The 19,810-nt window shown below is 57.9% G+C and overlaps 4 protein-coding genes across 4 annotated transcripts; all 4 read left to right on the plus strand.

Moving 5' to 3' along the window:
• The first annotated feature begins 536 nt into the window (after positions 1 to 536).
• On the plus strand, positions 537 to 2,863 carry LOC133272382 (uncharacterized). Its single transcript, XM_061459542.1, has 7 exons — positions 537 to 544; positions 626 to 893; positions 1,555 to 1,641; positions 1,719 to 1,769; positions 2,084 to 2,143; positions 2,242 to 2,339; positions 2,662 to 2,863. Exons 1-7 carry the CDS (start codon positions 537 to 539, stop codon positions 2,861 to 2,863), a joined length of 774 nt encoding a protein of 257 aa, XP_061315526.1.
• Positions 2,864 to 4,047: 1,184 nt separating this feature from the next.
• LOC133272383 (uncharacterized) lies at positions 4,048 to 6,398 on the plus strand. Its single transcript, XM_061459543.1, has 7 exons — positions 4,048 to 4,079; positions 4,161 to 4,428; positions 5,090 to 5,176; positions 5,254 to 5,304; positions 5,619 to 5,678; positions 5,777 to 5,874; positions 6,197 to 6,398. The coding sequence occupies exons 1-7, from the start codon at positions 4,048 to 4,050 to the stop codon at positions 6,396 to 6,398; spliced, it is 798 nt and encodes a 265-aa protein (XP_061315527.1).
• Positions 6,399 to 7,581: 1,183 nt separating this feature from the next.
• On the plus strand, positions 7,582 to 9,932 carry LOC133272384 (uncharacterized). The gene is made up of 7 exons (XM_061459544.1): positions 7,582 to 7,613; positions 7,695 to 7,962; positions 8,624 to 8,710; positions 8,788 to 8,838; positions 9,153 to 9,212; positions 9,311 to 9,408; positions 9,731 to 9,932. The coding sequence occupies exons 1-7, from the start codon at positions 7,582 to 7,584 to the stop codon at positions 9,930 to 9,932; spliced, it is 798 nt and encodes a 265-aa protein (XP_061315528.1).
• A 1,183-nt stretch (positions 9,933 to 11,115) lies between these two features.
• LOC133272385 (uncharacterized) lies at positions 11,116 to 13,454 on the plus strand. Its single transcript, XM_061459546.1, has 7 exons — positions 11,116 to 11,147; positions 11,229 to 11,496; positions 12,158 to 12,244; positions 12,322 to 12,372; positions 12,687 to 12,746; positions 12,845 to 12,942; positions 13,253 to 13,454. The coding sequence occupies exons 1-7, from the start codon at positions 11,116 to 11,118 to the stop codon at positions 13,452 to 13,454; spliced, it is 798 nt and encodes a 265-aa protein (XP_061315530.1).
• Positions 13,455 to 19,810: the final 6,356 nt, after the last annotated feature.

Below are 19,810 nucleotides of genomic sequence, written 5' to 3' on the forward strand. Positions count from 1 at the left end.
TGCCTACCGGTTTGCCCTTCCTGGGCAAGATCTTCATCTGGCCCTACTGCGTTTTGCTGGGTTGGAACTGGACGAGCTGGAAGGTCCCTTCCATTCCAAAGCGTTCCACGGTTCTAGAATTTCTCCTCTGGCATGTAAGGAGGATTTCAAGGAGGGTTTCCCCAGTGTTTGGGGGATTCCCAGCAGCTCAGCCCAGTCCTGGCCCTGTTACGTGGAACTGATGGAGAAGCACCATTTTTCAGCCCCTTTTCTGCTCTATCCTCAGTGGAGCCCTGGGTTTGGGTTAACTCCACCTCCCTCTCAATGCAGTGACCCAGCTTCCCCTGGGGCCGCGCTCCCTAAGCTCACAGGAGCTCATGTGCGCCGGCAGCAGAGGCCCCAGCAGTGAGCATGGTGGAGTTGGACTCCCTGGTGCCACCATTGCTCCGGCCCCATGCACCCATAGCAGAGCCTTGTTCCCCTCATTGCTATGGCTGGGTCCCCGGCTCAGCGCCTGCTGCCAGCAGCGGCCGTGTCACAGTGGGCAGTTGGCGGCCATGTCACAGTGGGTAGTAGCAGCCATGTCACTGCTGTCACCGCGGGGCTGTGACACAGGTGCCCTGGTGTAGCGCTGGGCTGCTTCCAGAGGTGGGGAGCACCGGGAGAACCTGGGTGCTGCTGAGCAGGAGTGGGAGAGAGACAACAACGACCTGTGGTGTGTCGCTGCGCTGGGGAAGGGCTTTAACGAAGGCGAGAGAGGAGCGTCTGTGCTGCCAGCGCCCGTGTCAGTGCCCCTCACAGCCAGCACTACCATGGAGGCGGCAGAGGTGAAGAAGTCGCTCGGTGTGCTCGTGGAGCAGCTGGAGCAGAGTTGTGCAGAGTCCAGGAGGTGGAAGGAGCGGCTGCAGTGCTGGGTGGGTGTGGAGGGCGCCTGCACAGCCTCAGCCTGGCTGAGGCGGGGAGGGAGCTCTGGGCATCGGCTGCTCTGGTCCCGTGTCCCTGCTGAAGCAGCGTCACCCAGAGCCGGTTGCTCAGAGCCATGTGCTGACAGGGACAGGGAAGGGCTTGCAGCCTATGGTGGGTGTGGAGGGGCTGCCGGTCCACACAGGGACGGGGAAGGGGGTGTCAGTGCTGGCCCGAGTACGCCAGCAGCCACGGGCAGCGGCATGAGCGGGCAGGACATGAGGGAAGATCATGACGGGAGAGCAAGGGCAGCCATGGGGTGTGGGGAGCGTTCCTGAGGGGTAATCATGAGGGGAGATGAGAGGTGGCCATGAGGGGTAGCGGTGGCAGCTATAGGGCGTGTGCCACTATGGGTGGGAGACGAGGGGTGGCTGTGAGTGGAGATGGTGAGGGGCAGCCATGAGGGGAGATCTTGAGGGAAGATCAGTTTGCGCTTAGTTTAGTGGTGGGCTTGTCAGTGCAGGGTAATGGTTGGACTGGATGCTACAGTTCTGTACCAGCGCAGTTGATTCTGTGATTCTGTGACATTTACTTTACGGTCTGTTGCCTGCAATGGAGGGAATGGGCCGTGCCCCTCCTGGAGACACTCTTGTTCCCTCTCCTCTCCTGCAGGCAGCAGAGGCCGACGGAGCAGCCTTCAGACTGGCCATGCAGAGATACTCAGAGCAGGCCGGCAGCAAGGAGCTGCTGCAGGACATGGTAGGTGTGGAGGGGCTCCTGGTCCATGGGCTCTGGGGCTGCAGAGCCTGAGCCCGTGCTCTCCTTTCCCCACGCAGGACGGGACTCATGAGGATCTCTCTGATGCTGTGCAGGAGGTCCGCAGCCAGGTTGGTGTCCTCTCCCCTAGCCATGTCCTAGAGCTGTGCCGGCTGGGGCTGAGCGGTGTGCCGGGTCCTCGGGGGTAGTCTTGTCCAGCGCCCCCCCCTGCTGAAGGAGGGTTCTCTGGCACGTGTTGCCCACTGGCTGCGGGCAAAAGGGTGACTGGGGAGGAGGACACATTGCCCAGGAGATGAGGCATCCATCACTTAATTCCCTGTGCGTGGCCTGGAGTCACCCGCGCTTCTCAGTGCCCTGTGGCGGTGGGGTAGTGAATGAGGGCTGGAGGGGGCTGAGAGTGCCCGACGCTGCCCTTGTTTTGCAGGAGGAAAAACACCTTGCCTGCATGGGGGCCTGGCTGCGGGAGGAGCAGCAGAAGGACAAGGTAGTGCCAGAAGGGCCAGGGCAAAAGAGGCCCTTGGGGAGTGTGAGGTTGGAGGAGGCCCCAGCAGGTTCAGAGACTCCAAGCCTTGTTTCTCCCAGATTCTGGATCAGCAAATTGAGAAGCTGGAAGAGGCCGTGGCGCAGAAAGAGGAGAGGGACTTGCTGGCCAGGAGACGTGGTTTCTGCTACTGGCTGCAGTGAGTTTCCCCTCGGGGTGCCCTGTACCCCGCTCCAGGCAGTGGCAGGGATGTGCTGTACGCCTGCTCCATCTGGCCAGGCTCAAGTTCAGGCTGATGCTGTGTGCTGCTGCCCGGCTCTGGGCTCTAGCTGAGCATTGGCCAGGGTCAGTTTTCCTTGAGCCTGGGTGTTTCCTGGGATTGAGGAGTCTCAGGTCTCACTCTGCTTAAGGGTGCGATGAGAAATGGCTGGGGGCAGCCCATGGCCCCCTCAAGTCCAGAGGAGACCTAGGGTTGGCATCATCCACCCTGCCCTGTCTCCCATGGCTCTTCTTCTTCACAGGATGCTCTCCCTGCTCTTGGTCAGCCTGGAGCTGGCCGTTGGCATCTGTGTGGCTGCTGCACTTGTCTGCACCTTGCGCCTTGACCTTGAGTTCTTCTGCTGCGTGCTCTCGTGTGGACTTCCTGAGCAGATCTACAGCAACCTCGTGTATGCACTGGGATGGATTTTCCCTGCGGTCACTGAGGGGCTGCTGCCCTGTTGACATCCCTTTCCCCCCCGCCAATAAAGCCCAGGGACTGTGACATGCAAACCAGCTCCTCTCAGCTTGGGGGTGCTATGAACAGGGTGGTCTGCAGCGGCTGCTGTGTTCTGGTCTCACCTCAGGACTCCAAACACCCGTGGGGCAGGCGCTGTCCCCAACGTGTCCCTGGATGGGGGCCTGGAGCTTGTGCCCCTGCACACCGGTGCACGTGGTAGAGGGGCCATTGTAGTCCTCTTTGGGCACCTTTGGGCTTCAGCGTTACTCATTGGGAGGGTGTAGGAAACAGCTACCATTGGGCTCCACCGAACTGAGCGTAGGCAGCTGTGATGTCCCAAGAGGCCTCAAAGACACCAACCATTGAGTAGCTGTCTCGTGCGCCGAGGCAGCACAAGGTGGCTGTGGGAGAGCAGCCGCTGGCCTTGGAGCACTCTGGGCAGGGCAGGGGGCCTGCAGGGACACTCAGAACATCAACCCCCGTCTCCAGGTCCTCTGCGGCCAGCGGCTGGCCGGGCTATGAATGGCCAGGGTGGCCAGCAGCCACACTGTCCAACACATCAGGTCCAGCAGCTGCAGCACAAGCAGGTGCTGGCTCTCTTCAGGAAACCCTGCTCTTCCTTGGGGGCTCTGAGATGGGATCCTGCAGCTTCTTGCCTACCGGTTTGCCCTTCCTGGGCAAGATCTTCATCTGGCCCTACTGCGTTTTGCTGGGTTGGAACTGGACGAGCTGGAAGGTCCCTTCCATTCCAAAGCGTTCCACGGTTCTAGAATTTCTCCTCTGGCATGTAAGGAGGATTTCAAGGAGGGTTTCCCCAGTGTTTGGGGGATTCCCAGCAGCTCAGCCCAGTCCTGGCCCTGTTACGTGGAACTGATGGAGAAGCACCATTTTTCAGCCCCTTTTCTGCTCTATCCTCAGTGGAGCCCTGGGTTTGGGTTAACTCCACCTCCCTCTCAATGCAGTGACCCAGCTTCCCCTGGGGCCGCGCTCCCTAAGCTCACAGGAGCTCATGTGCGCCGGCAGCAGAGGCCCCAGCAGTGAGCATGGTGGAGTTGGACTCCCTGGTGCCACCATTGCTCCGGCCCCATGCACCCATAGCAGAGCCTTGTTCCCCTCATTGCTATGGCTGGGTCCCCGGCTCAGCGCCTGCTGCCAGCAGCGGCCGTGTCACAGTGGGCAGTTGGCGGCCATGTCACAGTGGGTAGTAGCAGCCATGTCACAGTGGGTAGTAGCAGCCATGTCACTGCTGTCACCGCGGGGCTGTGACACAGGTGCCCTGGTGTAGCGCTGGGCTGCTTCCAGAGGTGGGGAGCACCGGGAGAACCTGGGTGCTGCTGAGCAGGAGTGGGAGAGAGACAACAACGACCTGTGGTGTGTCGCTGCGCTGGGGAAGGGCTTTAACGAAGGCGAGAGAGGAGCGTCTGTGCTGCCAGCGCCCGTGTCAGTGCCCCTCACAGCCAGCACTACCATGGAGGCGGCAGAGGTGAAGAAGTCGCTCGGTGTGCTCGTGGAGCAGCTGGAGCAGAGTTGTGCAGAGTCCAGGAGGTGGAAGGAGCGGCTGCAGTGCTGGGTGGGTGTGGAGGGCGCCTGCACAGCCTCAGCCTGGCTGAGGCGGGGAGGGAGCTCTGGGCATCGGCTGCTCTGGTCCCGTGTCCCTGCTGAAGCAGCGTCACCCAGAGCCGGTTGCTCAGAGCCATGTGCTGACAGGGACAGGGAAGGGCTTGCAGCCTATGGTGGGTGTGGAGGGGCTGCCGGTCCACACAGGGACGGGGAAGGGGGTGTCAGTGCTGGCCCGAGTACGCCAGCAGCCACGGGCAGCGGCATGAGCGGGCAGGACATGAGGGAAGATCATGACGGGAGAGCAAGGGCAGCCATGGGGTGTGGGGAGCGTTCCTGAGGGGTAATCATGAGGGGAGATGAGAGGTGGCCATGAGGGGTAGCGGTGGCAGCTATAGGGCGTGTGCCACTATGGGTGGGAGACGAGGGGTGGCTGTGAGTGGAGATGGTGAGGGGCAGCCATGAGGGGAGATCTTGAGGGAAGATCAGTTTGCGCTTAGTTTAGTGGTGGGCTTGTCAGTGCAGGGTAATGGTTGGACTGGATGCTACAGTTCTGTACCAGCGCAGTTGATTCTGTGATTCTGTGACATTTACTTTACGGTCTGTTGCCTGCAATGGAGGGAATGGGCCGTGCCCCTCCTGGAGACACTCTTGTTCCCTCTCCTCTCCTGCAGGCAGCAGAGGCCGACGGAGCAGCCTTCAGACTGGCCATGCAGAGATACTCAGAGCAGGCCGGCAGCAAGGAGCTGCTGCAGGACATGGTAGGTGTGGAGGGGCTCCTGGTCCATGGGCTCTGGGGCTGCAGAGCCTGAGCCCGTGCTCTCCTTTCCCCACGCAGGACGGGACTCATGAGGATCTCTCTGATGCTGTGCAGGAGGTCCGCAGCCAGGTTGGTGTCCTCTCCCCTAGCCATGTCCTAGAGCTGTGCCGGCTGGGGCTGAGCGGTGTGCCGGGTCCTCGGGGGTAGTCTTGTCCAGCGCCCCCCCCTGCTGAAGGAGGGTTCTCTGGCACGTGTTGCCCACTGGCTGCGGGCAAAAGGGTGACTGGGGAGGAGGACACATTGCCCAGGAGATGAGGCATCCATCACTTAATTCCCTGTGCGTGGCCTGGAGTCACCCGCGCTTCTCAGTGCCCTGTGGCGGTGGGGTAGTGAATGAGGGCTGGAGGGGGCTGAGAGTGCCCGACGCTGCCCTTGTTTTGCAGGAGGAAAAACACCTTGCCTGCATGGGGGCCTGGCTGCGGGAGGAGCAGCAGAAGGACAAGGTAGTGCCAGAAGGGCCAGGGCAAAAGAGGCCCTTGGGGAGTGTGAGGTTGGAGGAGGCCCCAGCAGGTTCAGAGACTCCAAGCCTTGTTTCTCCCAGATTCTGGATCAGCAAATTGAGAAGCTGGAAGAGGCCGTGGCGCAGAAAGAGGAGAGGGACTTGCTGGCCAGGAGACGTGGTTTCTGCTACTGGCTGCAGTGAGTTTCCCCTCGGGGTGCCCTGTACCCCGCTCCAGGCAGTGGCAGGGATGTGCTGTACGCCTGCTCCATCTGGCCAGGCTCAAGTTCAGGCTGATGCTGTGTGCTGCTGCCCGGCTCTGGGCTCTAGCTGAGCATTGGCCAGGGTCAGTTTTCCTTGAGCCTGGGTGTTTCCTGGGATTGAGGAGTCTCAGGTCTCACTCTGCTTAAGGGTGCGATGAGAAATGGCTGGGGGCAGCCCATGGCCCCCTCAAGTCCAGAGGAGACCTAGGGTTGGCATCATCCACCCTGCCCTGTCTCCCATGGCTCTTCTTCTTCACAGGATGCTCTCCCTGCTCTTGGTCAGCCTGGAGCTGGCCGTTGGCATCTGTGTGGCTGCTGCACTTGTCTGCACCTTGCGCCTTGACCTTGAGTTCTTCTGCTGCGTGCTCTCGTGTGGACTTCCTGAGCAGATCTACAGCAACCTCGTGTATGCACTGGGATGGATTTTCCCTGCGGTCACTGAGGGGCTGCTGCCCTGTTGACATCCCTTTCCCCCCCGCCAATAAAGCCCAGGGACTGTGACATGCAAACCAGCTCCTCTCAGCTTGGGGGTGCTATGAACAGGGTGGTCTGCAGCGGCTGCTGTGTTCTGGTCTCACCTCAGGACTCCAAACACCCGTGGGGCAGGCGCTGTCCCCAACGTGTCCCTGGATGGGGGCCTGGAGCTTGTGCCCCTGCACACCGGTGCACGTGGTAGAGGGGCCATTGTAGTCCTCTTTGGGCACCTTTGGGCTTCAGCGTTACTCATTGGGAGGGTGTAGGAAACAGCTACCATTGGGCTCCACCGAACTGAGCGTAGGCAGCTGTGATGTCCCAAGAGGCCTCAAAGACACCAACCATTGAGTCGCTGTCTCGTGCGCCGAGGCAGCACAAGGTGGCTGTGGGAGAGCAGCCGCTGGCCTTGGAGCACTCTGGGCAGGGCAGGGGGCCTGCAGGGACACTCAGAACATCAACCCCGTCTCCAGGTCCTCTGCGGCCAGCGGCTGGCCGGGCTATGAATGGCCAGGGTGGCCAGCAGCCACACTGTCCAACACATCAGGTCCAGCAGCTGCAGCACAAGCAGGTGCTGGCTCTCTTCAGGAAACCCTGCTCTTCCTTGGGGGCTCTGAGATGGGATCCTGCAGCTTCTTGCCTACCGGTTTGCCCTTCCTGGGCAAGATCTTCATCTGGCCCTACTGCGTTTTGCTGGGTTGGAACTGGACGAGCTGGAAGGTCCCTTCCATTCCAAAGCGTTCCACGGTTCTAGAATTTCTCCTCTGGCATGTAAGGAGGATTTCAAGGAGGGTTTCCCCAGTGTTTGGGGGATTCCCAGCAGCTCAGCCCAGTCCTGGCCCTGTTACGTGGAACTGATGGAGAAGCATCATTTTTCAGCCCCTTTTCTGCTCTATCCTCAGTGGAGCCCTGGGTTTGGGTTAACTCCACCTCCCTCTCAATGCAGTGACCCAGCTTCCCCTGGGGCCGCGCTCCCTAAGCTCACAGGAGCTCATGTGCGCCGGCAGCAGAGGCCCCAGCAGTGAGCATGGTGGAGTTGGACTCCCTGGTGCCACCATTGCTCCGGCCCCATGCACCCATAGCAGAGCCTTGTTCCCCTCATTGCTATGGCTGGGTCCCCGGCTCAGCGCCTGCTGCCAGCAGCGGCCGTGTCACAGTGGGCAGTTGGCGGCCATGTCACAGTGGGTAGTAGCAGCCATGTCACAGTGGGTAGTAGCAGCCATGTCACTGCTGTCACCGCGGGGCTGTGACACAGGTGCCCTGGTGTAGCGCTGGGCTGCTTCCAGAGGTGGGGAGCACCGGGAGAACCTGGGTGCTGCTGAGCAGGAGTGGGAGAGAGACAACAACGACCTGTGGTGTGTCGCTGCGCTGGGGAAGGGCTTTAACGAAGGCGAGAGAGGAGCGTCTGTGCTGCCAGCGCCCGTGTCAGTGCCCCTCACAGCCAGCACTACCATGGAGGCGGCAGAGGTGAAGAAGTCGCTCGGTGTGCTCGTGGAGCAGCTGGAGCAGAGTTGTGCAGAGTCCAGGAGGTGGAAGGAGCGGCTGCAGTGCTGGGTGGGTGTGGAGGGCGCCTGCACAGCCTCAGCCTGGCTGAGGCGGGGAGGGAGCTCTGGGCATCGGCTGCTCTGGTCCCGTGTCCCTGCTGAAGCAGCGTCACCCAGAGCCGGTTGCTCAGAGCCATGTGCTGACAGGGACAGGGAAGGGCTTGCAGCCTATGGTGGGTGTGGAGGGGCTGCCGGTCCACACAGGGACGGGGAAGGGGGTGTCAGTGCTGGCCCGAGTACGCCAGCAGCCACGGGCAGCGGCATGAGCGGGCAGGACATGAGGGAAGATCATGACGGGAGAGCAAGGGCAGCCATGGGGTGTGGGGAGCGTTCCTGAGGGGTAATCATGAGGGGAGATGAGAGGTGGCCATGAGGGGTAGCGGTGGCAGCTATAGGGCGTGTGCCACTATGGGTGGGAGACGAGGGGTGGCTGTGAGTGGAGATGGTGAGGGGCAGCCATGAGGGGAGATCTTGAGGGAAGATCAGTTTGCGCTTAGTTTAGTGGTGGGCTTGTCAGTGCAGGGTAATGGTTGGACTGGATGCTACAGTTCTGTACCAGCGCAGTTGATTCTGTGATTCTGTGACATTTACTTTACGGTCTGTTGCCTGCAATGGAGGGAATGGGCCGTGCCCCTCCTGGAGACACTCTTGTTCCCTCTCCTCTCCTGCAGGCAGCAGAGGCCGACGGAGCAGCCTTCAGACTGGCCATGCAGAGATACTCAGAGCAGGCCGGCAGCAAGGAGCTGCTGCAGGACATGGTAGGTGTGGAGGGGCTCCTGGTCCATGGGCTCTGGGGCTGCAGAGCCTGAGCCCGTGCTCTCCTTTCCCCACGCAGGACGGGACTCATGAGGATCTCTCTGATGCTGTGCAGGAGGTCCGCAGCCAGGTTGGTGTCCTCTCCCCTAGCCATGTCCTAGAGCTGTGCCGGCTGGGGCTGAGCGGTGTGCCGGGTCCTCGGGGGTAGTCTTGTCCAGCGCCCCCCCCTGCTGAAGGAGGGTTCTCTGGCACGTGTTGCCCACTGGCTGCGGGCAAAAGGGTGACTGGGGAGGAGGACACATTGCCCAGGAGATGAGGCATCCATCACTTAATTCCCTGTGCGTGGCCTGGAGTCACCCGCGCTTCTCAGTGCCCTGTGGCGGTGGGGTAGTGAATGAGGGCTGGAGGGGGCTGAGAGTGCCCGACGCTGCCCTTGTTTTGCAGGAGGAAAAACACCTTGCCTGCATGGGGGCCTGGCTGCGGGAGGAGCAGCAGAAGGACAAGGTAGTGCCAGAAGGGCCAGGGCAAAAGAGGCCCTTGGGGAGTGTGAGGTTGGAGGAGGCCCCAGCAGGTTCAGAGACTCCAAGCCTTGTTTCTCCCAGATTCTGGATCAGCAAATTGAGAAGCTGGAAGAGGCCGTGGCGCAGAAAGAGGAGAGGGACTTGCTGGCCAGGAGACGTGGTTTCTGCTACTGGCTGCAGTGAGTTTCCCCTCGGGGTGCCCTGTACCCCGCTCCAGGCAGTGGCAGGGATGTGCTGTACGCCTGCTCCATCTGGCCAGGCTCAAGTTCAGGCTGATGCTGTGTGCTGCTGCCCGGCTCTGGGCTCTAGCTGAGCATTGGCCAGGGTCAGTTTTCCTTGAGCCTGGGTGTTTCCTGGGATTGAGGAGTCTCAGGTCTCACTCTGCTTAAGGGTGCGATGAGAAATGGCTGGGGGCAGCCCATGGCCCCCTCAAGTCCAGAGGAGACCTAGGGTTGGCATCATCCACCCTGCCCTGTCTCCCATGGCTCTTCTTCTTCACAGGATGCTCTCCCTGCTCTTGGTCAGCCTGGAGCTGGCCGTTGGCATCTGTGTGGCTGCTGCACTTGTCTGCACCTTGCGCCTTGACCTTGAGTTCTTCTGCTGCGTGCTCTCGTGTGGACTTCCTGAGCAGATCTACAGCAACCTCGTGTATGCACTGGGATGGATTTTCCCTGCGGTCACTGAGGGGCTGCTGCCCTGTTGACATCCCTTTCCCCCCCGCCAATAAAGCCCAGGGACTGTGACATGCAAACCAGCTCCTCTCAGCTTGGGGGTGCTATGAACAGGGTGGTCTGCAGCGGCTGCTGTGTTCTGGTCTCACCTCAGGACTCCAAACACCCGTGGGGCAGGCGCTGTCCCCAACGTGTCCCTGGATGGGGGCCTGGAGCTTGTGCCCCTGCACACCGGTGCACGTGGTAGAGGGGCCATTGTAGTCCTCTTTGGGCACCTTTGGGCTTCAGCGTTACTCATTGGGAGGGTGTAGGAAACAGCTACCATTGGGCTCCACCGAACTGAGCGTAGGCAGCTGTGATGTCCCAAGAGGCCTCAAAGACACCAACCATTGAGTCGCTGTCTCGTGCGCCGAGGCAGCACAAGGTGGCTGTGGGAGAGCAGCCGCTGGCCTTGGAGCACTCTGGGCAGGGCAGGGGGCCTGCAGGGACACTCAGAACATCAACCCCGTCTCCAGGTCCTCTGCGGCCAGCGGCTGGCCGGGCTATGAATGGCCAGGGTGGCCAGCAGCCACACTGTCCAACACATCAGGTCCAGCAGCTGCAGCACAAGCAGGTGCTGGCTCTCTTCAGGAAACCCTGCTCTTCCTTGGGGGCTCTGAGATGGGATCCTGCAGCTTCTTGCCTACCGGTTTGCCCTTCCTGGGCAAGATCTTCATCTGGCCCTACTGCGTTTTGCTGGGTTGGAACTGGACGAGCTGGAAGGTCCCTTCCATTCCAAAGCGTTCCACGGTTCTAGAATTTCTCCTCTGGCATGTAAGGAGGATTTCAAGGAGGGTTTCCCCAGTGTTTGGGGGATTCCCAGCAGCTCAGCCCAGTCCTGGCCCTGTTACGTGGAACTGATGGAGAAGCACCATTTTTCAGCCCCTTTTCTGCTCTATCCTCAGTGGAGCCCTGGGTTTGGGTTAACTCCACCTCCCTCTCAATGCAGTGACCCAGCTTCCCCTGGGGCCGCGCTCCCTAAGCTCACAGGAGCTCATGTGCGCCGGCAGCAGAGGCCCCAGCAGTGAGCATGGTGGAGTTGGACTCCCTGGTGCCACCATTGCTCCGGCCCCATGCACCCATAGCAGAGCCTTGTTCCCCTCATTGCTATGGCTGGGTCCCCGGCTCAGCGCCTGCTGCCAGCAGCGGCCGTGTCACAGTGGGCAGTTGGCGGCCATGTCACAGTGGGTAGTAGCAGCCATGTCACAGTGGGTAGTAGCAGCCATGTCACTGCTGTCACCGCGGGGCTGTGACACAGGTGCCCTGGTGTAGCGCTGGGCTGCTTCCAGAGGTGGGGAGCACCGGGAGAACCTGGGTGCTGCTGAGCAGGAGTGGGAGAGAGACAACAACGACCTGTGGTGTGTCGCTGCGCTGGGGAAGGGCTTTAACGAAGGCGAGAGAGGAGCGTCTGTGCTGCCAGCGCCCGTGTCAGTGCCCCTCACAGCCAGCACTACCATGGAGGCGGCAGAGGTGAAGAAGTCGCTCGGTGTGCTCGTGGAGCAGCTGGAGCAGAGTTGTGCAGAGTCCAGGAGGTGGAAGGAGCGGCTGCAGTGCTGGGTGGGTGTGGAGGGCGCCTGCACAGCCTCAGCCTGGCTGAGGCGGGGAGGGAGCTCTGGGCATCGGCTGCTCTGGTCCCGTGTCCCTGCTGAAGCAGCGTCACCCAGAGCCGGTTGCTCAGAGCCATGTGCTGACAGGGACAGGGAAGGGCTTGCAGCCTATGGTGGGTGTGGAGGGGCTGCCGGTCCACACAGGGACGGGGAAGGGGGTGTCAGTGCTGGCCCGAGTACGCCAGCAGCCACGGGCAGCGGCATGAGCGGGCAGGACATGAGGGAAGATCATGACGGGAGAGCAAGGGCAGCCATGGGGTGTGGGGAGCGTTCCTGAGGGGTAATCATGAGGGGAGATGAGAGGTGGCCATGAGGGGTAGCGGTGGCAGCTATAGGGCGTGTGCCACTATGGGTGGGAGACGAGGGGTGGCTGTGAGTGGAGATGGTGAGGGGCAGCCATGAGGGGAGATCTTGAGGGAAGATCAGTTTGCGCTTAGTTTAGTGGTGGGCTTGTCAGTGCAGGGTAATGGTTGGACTGGATGCTACAGTTCTGTACCAGCGCAGTTGATTCTGTGATTCTGTGACATTTACTTTACGGTCTGTTGCCTGCAATGGAGGGAATGGGCCGTGCCCCTCCTGGAGACACTCTTGTTCCCTCTCCTCTCCTGCAGGCAGCAGAGGCCGACGGAGCAGCCTTCAGACTGGCCATGCAGAGATACTCAGAGCAGGCCGGCAGCAAGGAGCTGCTGCAGGACATGGTAGGTGTGGAGGGGCTCCTGGTCCATGGGCTCTGGGGCTGCAGAGCCTGAGCCCGTGCTCTCCTTTCCCCACGCAGGACGGGACTCATGAGGATCTCTCTGATGCTGTGCAGGAGGTCCGCAGCCAGGTTGGTGTCCTCTCCCCTAGCCATGTCCTAGAGCTGTGCCGGCTGGGGCTGAGCGGTGTGCCGGGTCCTCGGGGGTAGTCTTGTCCAGCGCCCCCCCCTGCTGAAGGAGGGTTCTCTGGCACGTGTTGCCCACTGGCTGCGGGCAAAAGGGTGACTGGGGAGGAGGACACATTGCCCAGGAGATGAGGCATCCATCACTTAATTCCCTGTGCGTGGCCTGGAGTCACCCGCGCTTCTCAGTGCCCTGTGGCGGTGGGGTAGTGAATGAGGGCTGGAGGGGGCTGAGAGTGCCCGACGCTGCCCTTGTTTTGCAGGAGGAAAAACACCTTGCCTGCATGGGGGCCTGGCTGCGGGAGGAGCAGCAGAAGGACAAGGTAGTGCCAGAAGGGCCAGGGCAAAACAGGCCCTTGGGGAGTGTGAGGTTGGAGGAGGCCCCAGCAGGTTCAGAGACTCCAAGCCTTGTTTCTCCCAGATTCTGGATCAGCAAATTGAGAAGCTGGAAGAGGCCGTGGCGCAGAAAGAGGAGAGGGACTTGCTGGCCAGGAGACGTGGTTTCTGCTACTGGCTGCAGTGAGTTTCCCCTCGGGGTGCCCTGTACCCCGCTCCAGGCAGTGGCAGGGATGTGCTGTACGCCTGCTCCATCTGGCCAGGCTGATGCTGTGTGCTGCTGCCCGGCTCTGGGCTCTAGCTGAGCATTGGCCAGGGTCAGTTTTCCTTGAGCCTGGGTGTTTCCTGGGATTGAGGAGTCTCAGGTCTCACTCTGCTTAAGGGTGCGATGAGAAATGGCTGGGGGCAGCCCATGGCCCCCTCAAGTCCAGAGGAGACCTAGGGTTGGCATCATCCACCCTGCCCTGTCTCCCATGGCTCTTCTTCTTCACAGGATGCTCTCCCTGCTCTTGGTCAGCCTGGAGCTGGCCGTTGGCATCTGTGTGGCTGCTGCACTTGTCTGCACCTTGCGCCTTGACCTTGAGTTCTTCTGCTGCGTGCTCTCGTGTGGACTTCCTGAGCAGATCTACAGCAACCTCGTGTATGCACTGGGATGGATTTTCCCTGCGGTCACTGAGGGGCTGCTGCCCTGTTGACATCCCTTTCCCCCCCGCCAATAAAGCCCAGGGACTGTGACATGCAAACCAGCTCCTCTCAGCTTGGGGGTGCTATGAACAGGGTGGTCTGCAGCGGCTGCTGTGTTCTGGTCTCACCTCAGGACTCCAAACACCCGTGGGGCAGGCGCTGTCCCCAACGTGTCCCTGGATGGGGGCCTGGAGCTTGTGCCCCTGCACACCGGTGCACGTGGTAGAGGGGCCATTGTAGTCCTCTTTGGGCACCTTTGGGCTTCAGCGTTACTCATTGGGAGGGTGTAGGAAACAGCTACCATTGGGCTCCACCGAACTGAGCGTAGGCAGCTGTGATGTCCCAAGAGGCCTCAAAGACACCAACCATTGAGTCGCTGTCTCGTGCGACGAGGCAGCACAAGGTGGCTGTGGGAGAGCAGCCGCTGGCCTTGGAGCACTCTGGGCAGGGCAGGGGGCCTGCAGGGACACTCAGAACATCAACCCCGTCTCCAGGTCCTCTGCGGCCAGCGGCTGGCCGGGCTATGAATGGCCAGGGTGGCCAGCAGCCACACTGTCCAACACATCAGGTCCAGCAGCTGCAGCACAAGCAGGTGCTGGCTCTCTTCAGGAAACCCTGCTCTTCCTTGGGGGCTCTGAGATGGGATCCTGCAGCTTCTTGCCTACCGGTTTGCCCTTCCTGGGCAAGATCTTCATCTGGCCCTACTGCGTTTTGCTGGGTTGGAACTGGACGAGCTGGAAGGTCCCTTCCATTCCAAAGCGTTCCACGGTTCTAGAATTTCTCCTCTGGCATGTAAGGAGGATTTCAAGGAGGGTTTCCCCAGTGTTTGGGGGATTCCCAGCAGCTCAGCCCAGTCCTGGCCCTGTTACGTGGAACTGATGGAGAAGCACCATTTTTCAGCCCCTTTTCTGCTCTATCCTCAGTGGAGCCCTGGGTTTGGGTTAACTCCACCTCCCTCTCAATGCAGTGACCCAGCTTCCCCTGGGGCCGCGCTCCCTAAGCTCACAGGAGCTCATGTGCGCCGGCAGCAGAGGCCCCAGCAGTGAGCATGGTGGAGTTGGACTCCCTGGTGCCACCATTGCTCCGGCCCCATGCACCCATAGCAGAGCCTTGTTCCCCTCATTGCTATGGCTGGGTCCCCGGCTCAGCGCCTGCTGCCAGCAGCGGCCGTGTCACAGTGGGCAGTTGGCGGCCATGTCACAGTGGGTAGTAGCAGCCATGTCACAGTGGGTAGTAGCAGCCATGTCACTGCTGTCACCGCGGGGCTGTGACACAGGTGCCCTGGTGTAGCGCTGGGCTGCTTCCAGAGGTGGGGAGCACCGGGAGAACCTGGGTGCTGCTGAGCAGGAGTGGGAGAGAGACAACAACGACCTGTGGTGTGTCGCTGCGCTGGGGAAGGGCTTTAACGAAGGCGAGAGAGGAGCGTCTGTGCTGCCAGCGCCCGTGTCAGTGCCCCTCACAGCCAGCACTACCATGGAGGCGGCAGAGGTGAAGAAGTCGCTCGGTGTGCTCGTGGAGCAGCTGGAGCAGAGTTGTGCAGAGTCCAGGAGGTGGAAGGAGCGGCTGCAGTGCTGGGTGGGTGTGGAGGGCGCCTGCACAGCCTCAGCCTGGCTGAGGCGGGGAGGGAGCTCTGGGCATCGGCTGCTCTGGTCCCGTGTCCCTGCTGAAGCAGCGTCACCCAGAGCCGGTTGCTCAGAGCCATGTGCTGACAGGGACAGGGAAGGGCTTGCAGCCTATGGTGGGTGTGGAGGGGCTGCCGGTCCACACAGGGACGGGGAAGGGGGTGTCAGTGCTGGCCCGAGTACGCCAGCAGCCACGGGCAGCGGCATGAGCGGGCAGGACATGAGGGAAGATCATGACGGGAGAGCAAGGGCAGCCATGGGGTGTGGGGAGCGTTCCTGAGGGGTAATCATGAGGGGAGATGAGAGGTGGCCATGAGGGGTAGCGGTGGCAGCTATAGGGCGTGTGCCACTATGGGTGGGAGACGAGGGGTGGCTGTGAGTGGAGATGGTGAGGGGCAGCCATGAGGGGAGATCTTGAGGGAAGATCAGTTTGCGCTTAGTTTAGTGGTGGGCTTGTCAGTGCAGGGTAATGGTTGGACTGGATGCTACAGTTCTGTACCAGCCCCGTTGATTCTGTGACATATACTTTGCGATGGAAGTTTTCTCTCTCCGTGGCAGGGGTGGGAACTGGATGAGCTTTAAGATCCCTTGCAATAGAAACCATCTTGGGATTCTATGACCTGGATGAATTAATCCCGGGGAGGGAGGCTCGTTTTGCACATGTGACTGCTTTCAGCTTTGCTGGTGTGTTTATTTTGTTGGCAAGGAATCCAGTCATCAGATTTTTCCATGAGAGTCTCAAGGTGTTGCTGATGGTCTTCCAATATGAAGCTCATTGCAGCCTGGACCCCTTATGGGAAGCGGGAGGCACTGTGGTGGGTGGCCGGGGAACACAGGGTGCTCAGAGATGGATTGGGATGGCTTTTCCCATGCTGGAAGTCAAGTGTTTGCTATTCACATGACATGAGTTGGAGCAGGAACATGTTGGTTTTCTGCTATTCTTCTGCAGGCTGGTGGGTGGTCACATGCTAAACCAATAACAAGTAAATTAAAACCAAAACCCCGATAGTGCTGCGAACCACAGTGGTGCCTGGAACCTGCTTCCCCATGTGGCACAACTTTCATTGTCTCATGGCTGGCCTATGCAACTGTGCTGCCACTTCTCTGTGACCAGAGCAGCTGAGATCTCAATCCTGAAATGAAGATAAAGTTACTGAACAGGGAACAAAGTCTGGGGTGAAACCCAGCACTTTCAGAGAATTCTTAGTGACTGCCTCGCCTTATAAGAGAGCACTGAGTCTCTTGGCAGAGCTGAAAGTTTTGCTTTATGGAGACTGTGCTTTTGCAACTTGAAAGGATCCTGGAATGTGATCAATATTTATGTAAAGAACAGAAAACTAATGAGGATGTGAAAATGTGAACTAGCTCGGTGGGAGGAAGCACAGCTAGCTGAGGTTGCACAAGAGAGATGAAGCATCTTTTCAAGAGCAGAAACAAAGTGCTGGCAGAGGCAGTAGGTCACGGAGCTCCTTCCAGCCATGCTTTTCCAGGCCGGAGCTCCCTCCCCTAATCTGGGAAGCCACGAATAACGCTCCTCTCTGCCAAGGGGGTCTGGGCTGTCATCTCCCACTTCATCACTTTCATGCCCCTATTCCATGCTCTTATCACTCAGGCCTTGGAGTACACTTTATTATTGTTTTAAAGGTTTAGCACATGCCCTCTCACTCTTCACTTAAGGCTGAACTATCCAGATGTTGGACTGCTTCCACCAGTGTTGTGTCTTCAAGCACTTCTGTTGCTCTCTGGGGTGCTCTCACCCTGTGCTCCCAAAACTGGCTACAGATGAAGACTTTCTAGGGCTTACACCTAGCAGCAGCATACCTTCAAGGCTGTTCTCCTTAGTTAGACGTCCAAGCATGGGTATTTGCTTTCTTTTTTAAAAGACTTGGCTTTTATTTCAGACTGAAAGAGGGTGGAATTAGATTACATATTAGAAGTTATTTACTGTGAGGGTGCTGAGGTGCTGGCAGAGGGTGCCCAGAGAAGCTGTGGCTGCCCCATCCCTGCAGTGTTCAAGGTCCCTGCTGCCATGCCTGTTTCCAGTTTGTCAAGATCTTGTTGAATTTCATTCCTGACACCTTTCTAACCACTGCCCATCCTGTCATGACAGCAGTGACCCAAGCCAGGTCATGGACAGACCCTTACTAAATGCTTCATCCTGTTTTCCCAGGGAGCCATTGGTAGCTGCCAGCAGATGTATTTACACTTGATCCTACCACAGTTTCAAGCAGAACCTCATTTCCAGAGCTTAATTTTGAGAGCAGCAGGAAGAGCCTTCCCTATGTGAGGATACAGGACAACCACTGCTTTCCCCTCGTTCACAGATCCTGTCAGTCTGCTATGGAAGGGACTAAAATTGATTCAGATGGTGTTTTCCTGATACATCCATCATGCTTGCTAATCAATTTATGTGACTTTTGTCAGAGTATTCCATGCAGGGCTGAGAAGATTTGAATGTCTTAGTGGATTTGAATGGGCAATATTAAAATCGTAGTGAAGCAGATAGAAACTTGACAGTTGAGTTCAGCCCATCTTGTGGATAGGAAACTTTGAAATTAAGGAGGGAGACTAGTCACTGAGAATGAAGGCTATTAATAGCACATAATCCCTGCTCATTACCAAGATGCAAGCAGACAGTTAACATTAAGAGCACATCATGCCAACATGGGTAACCGCTGGACCCATGGGCTTGTATCTCCCAGGCCCCAGTTTACAGCTGTCTCTGCAAGATGGTGATTCAGACAGCTTTCGGAAAGCAAATTAAAGCATCCTTTAATATTGATAAGTGGCAGGGGAGGTTGCAGGTGGAGTGGGCTGCTGGATCCCTGCTAGATCCTTGCTAGATCCCTGCAGCCATTGGGATCTTCATCCTGCCCGGGTTGCATTACACTACAGGCTGGTTTTTCTGGCTGAGCTTACTAGGATCACTGCACTGCTGCCTCTGCAGCATGACCTCCTTCTCCTCCTCCTCCTCAGATCCCTAATCTCTGTGACAAGCTTTCTGCTGTCTTCCTGTTCATCGATAAAAGTTTAAGGCAGCATGAGGTGAAGCTGATTGGAATGGACCTGCTGCGCACAGGTTTCTACAATAAAAGCATTTGCTCGGTTATCTGACTGTTCCCAAACCTGATTTCCATGCTGTATTACACACTGTATCCTGCCTTTAGGTGAAATTCTGGCTCATCAGTTGGCTTTGGGCTGCTTTAGCCTAAAGTTGGGCCCCTGTGAGAGCAGCAGGTTCAGCTTCTGCCTCTTGGCTCCTGCCTGTGGCTGCCTGTGCAGGCAGAGCACTGGTGTGCAGAAAAAGGTGCTGAGAAACTTCCCCAGGCTATGACGCCCCGTTCCTCCTCCACTCCTCTTTGCATGCCCTGGCAGAGGATGAGTGGGAATGGGGAGTACCCCTCTGCCCCGGGCAACCTGGTGCTCCTGGAGTAACCCAAATGAAGGTGCATTTATCAAGGCTTAAAATACAGGCTCAGAAGAAAGTATAATGTCCAAAACCAACATAAAATGTTCTCTAGGCTAGATATACTTAGCATGTTCTTTGAGGCTGAGTATGTGATGCCTCATCTTTCTGTATGATAATTTAGCCCTGTTAGCCATCCTAACTCTCTGAATGGGTCTCTTGTCTGCACACACCAGAAATCTGGGCCTGTGCCCCATCCGAAATGCCCAGATCATGGGTGGATCATACTCAGCAGCTGACTACAGCTGTTATTTGCAGCCCTTCCCACATAGATCTCTATCTATCTCTATATCTCTATAATCTATATCTAATGTGTCAATATCTATACCTGTATAACTGTCTACATATTTATATTTATATCTATATATCTATATTGATATAATCTATATCTGTCTATATCCATATCTCTCTATATCTCTTTCTATATCTATTAATCTATATCTGATAAATCAGTATCTATATATCCATCTACGTGTCTATACTAATCTATATCTGTCTATCCATCTATCTATTTCTTACAGTAAGCGGAATTTGGAGACTTTTCAGATAAGAAAAACCTCTGCAGAGCTCCCATCTCTTTGGGGTCAGCTCTAGCCTTAATTCTTGAGCACTTTGGCTTTTATAGAATCATAGAATAGTTAGGGTTGGAAAGGACCTTAAGATCATCCAGTTCCAACCCCCTGCCATGGGCAGAGACACCTCACACTAAACCATGCCACCCAAGGCTTTGTCCAACCTGGCCTTGAACACCACCAGGGATGGAGCATTCACAGCCTCCCTGGGCACCCCATTGCAGTGCCTCATCAGTCTAACAGTAAAGAACTTCTTCCTTATATCCAATCTAAATCAGATTGGATAAAATAAATCTAGATAAATCTAAATCTATCACAGCTTTAATGTGATTTTATATTTAGGGAGTGTACATGTGGAGCATGCTGCTGTCTTCCTAGTAGTCCCAGAAGACCTGAAAGAAGCAGTTGCATAGCAGGAGGTGCCGGGGGGAGCTACACCTGTGTCCTTGGATGGCACCATGCCCTGCCCAAAGGTTTTATTTCAAGTATGTGTCATGGTTTAAACCCATCCAGACAGCTCGTTCACTACCCCCCCCTCCCCCCCCAACCCCTTCTTGCCCTCCCCGTACTCCCTGAGGGACAGAGAGGAGAATCAAAAAGAATGCAACTCCCACGGGTTGAGATAAGAACGGTTTAGTAATTAAAGTATGACACAAATCACTACTGCTACCACCAATAATAATAATGATAAAGGAAATAACAAGGGA

The sequence above is a fragment of the Pezoporus flaviventris genome, unplaced genomic scaffold (assembly GCF_033815535.1).
Source record: "Pezoporus flaviventris isolate CSIRO_AGI_PZ_B2104156 unplaced genomic scaffold, CSIRO_AGI_Pfla_v1 ptg000029l, whole genome shotgun sequence".
Classification (NCBI taxonomy): Eukaryota; Metazoa; Chordata; class Aves; order Psittaciformes; family Psittacidae; genus Pezoporus; species Pezoporus flaviventris.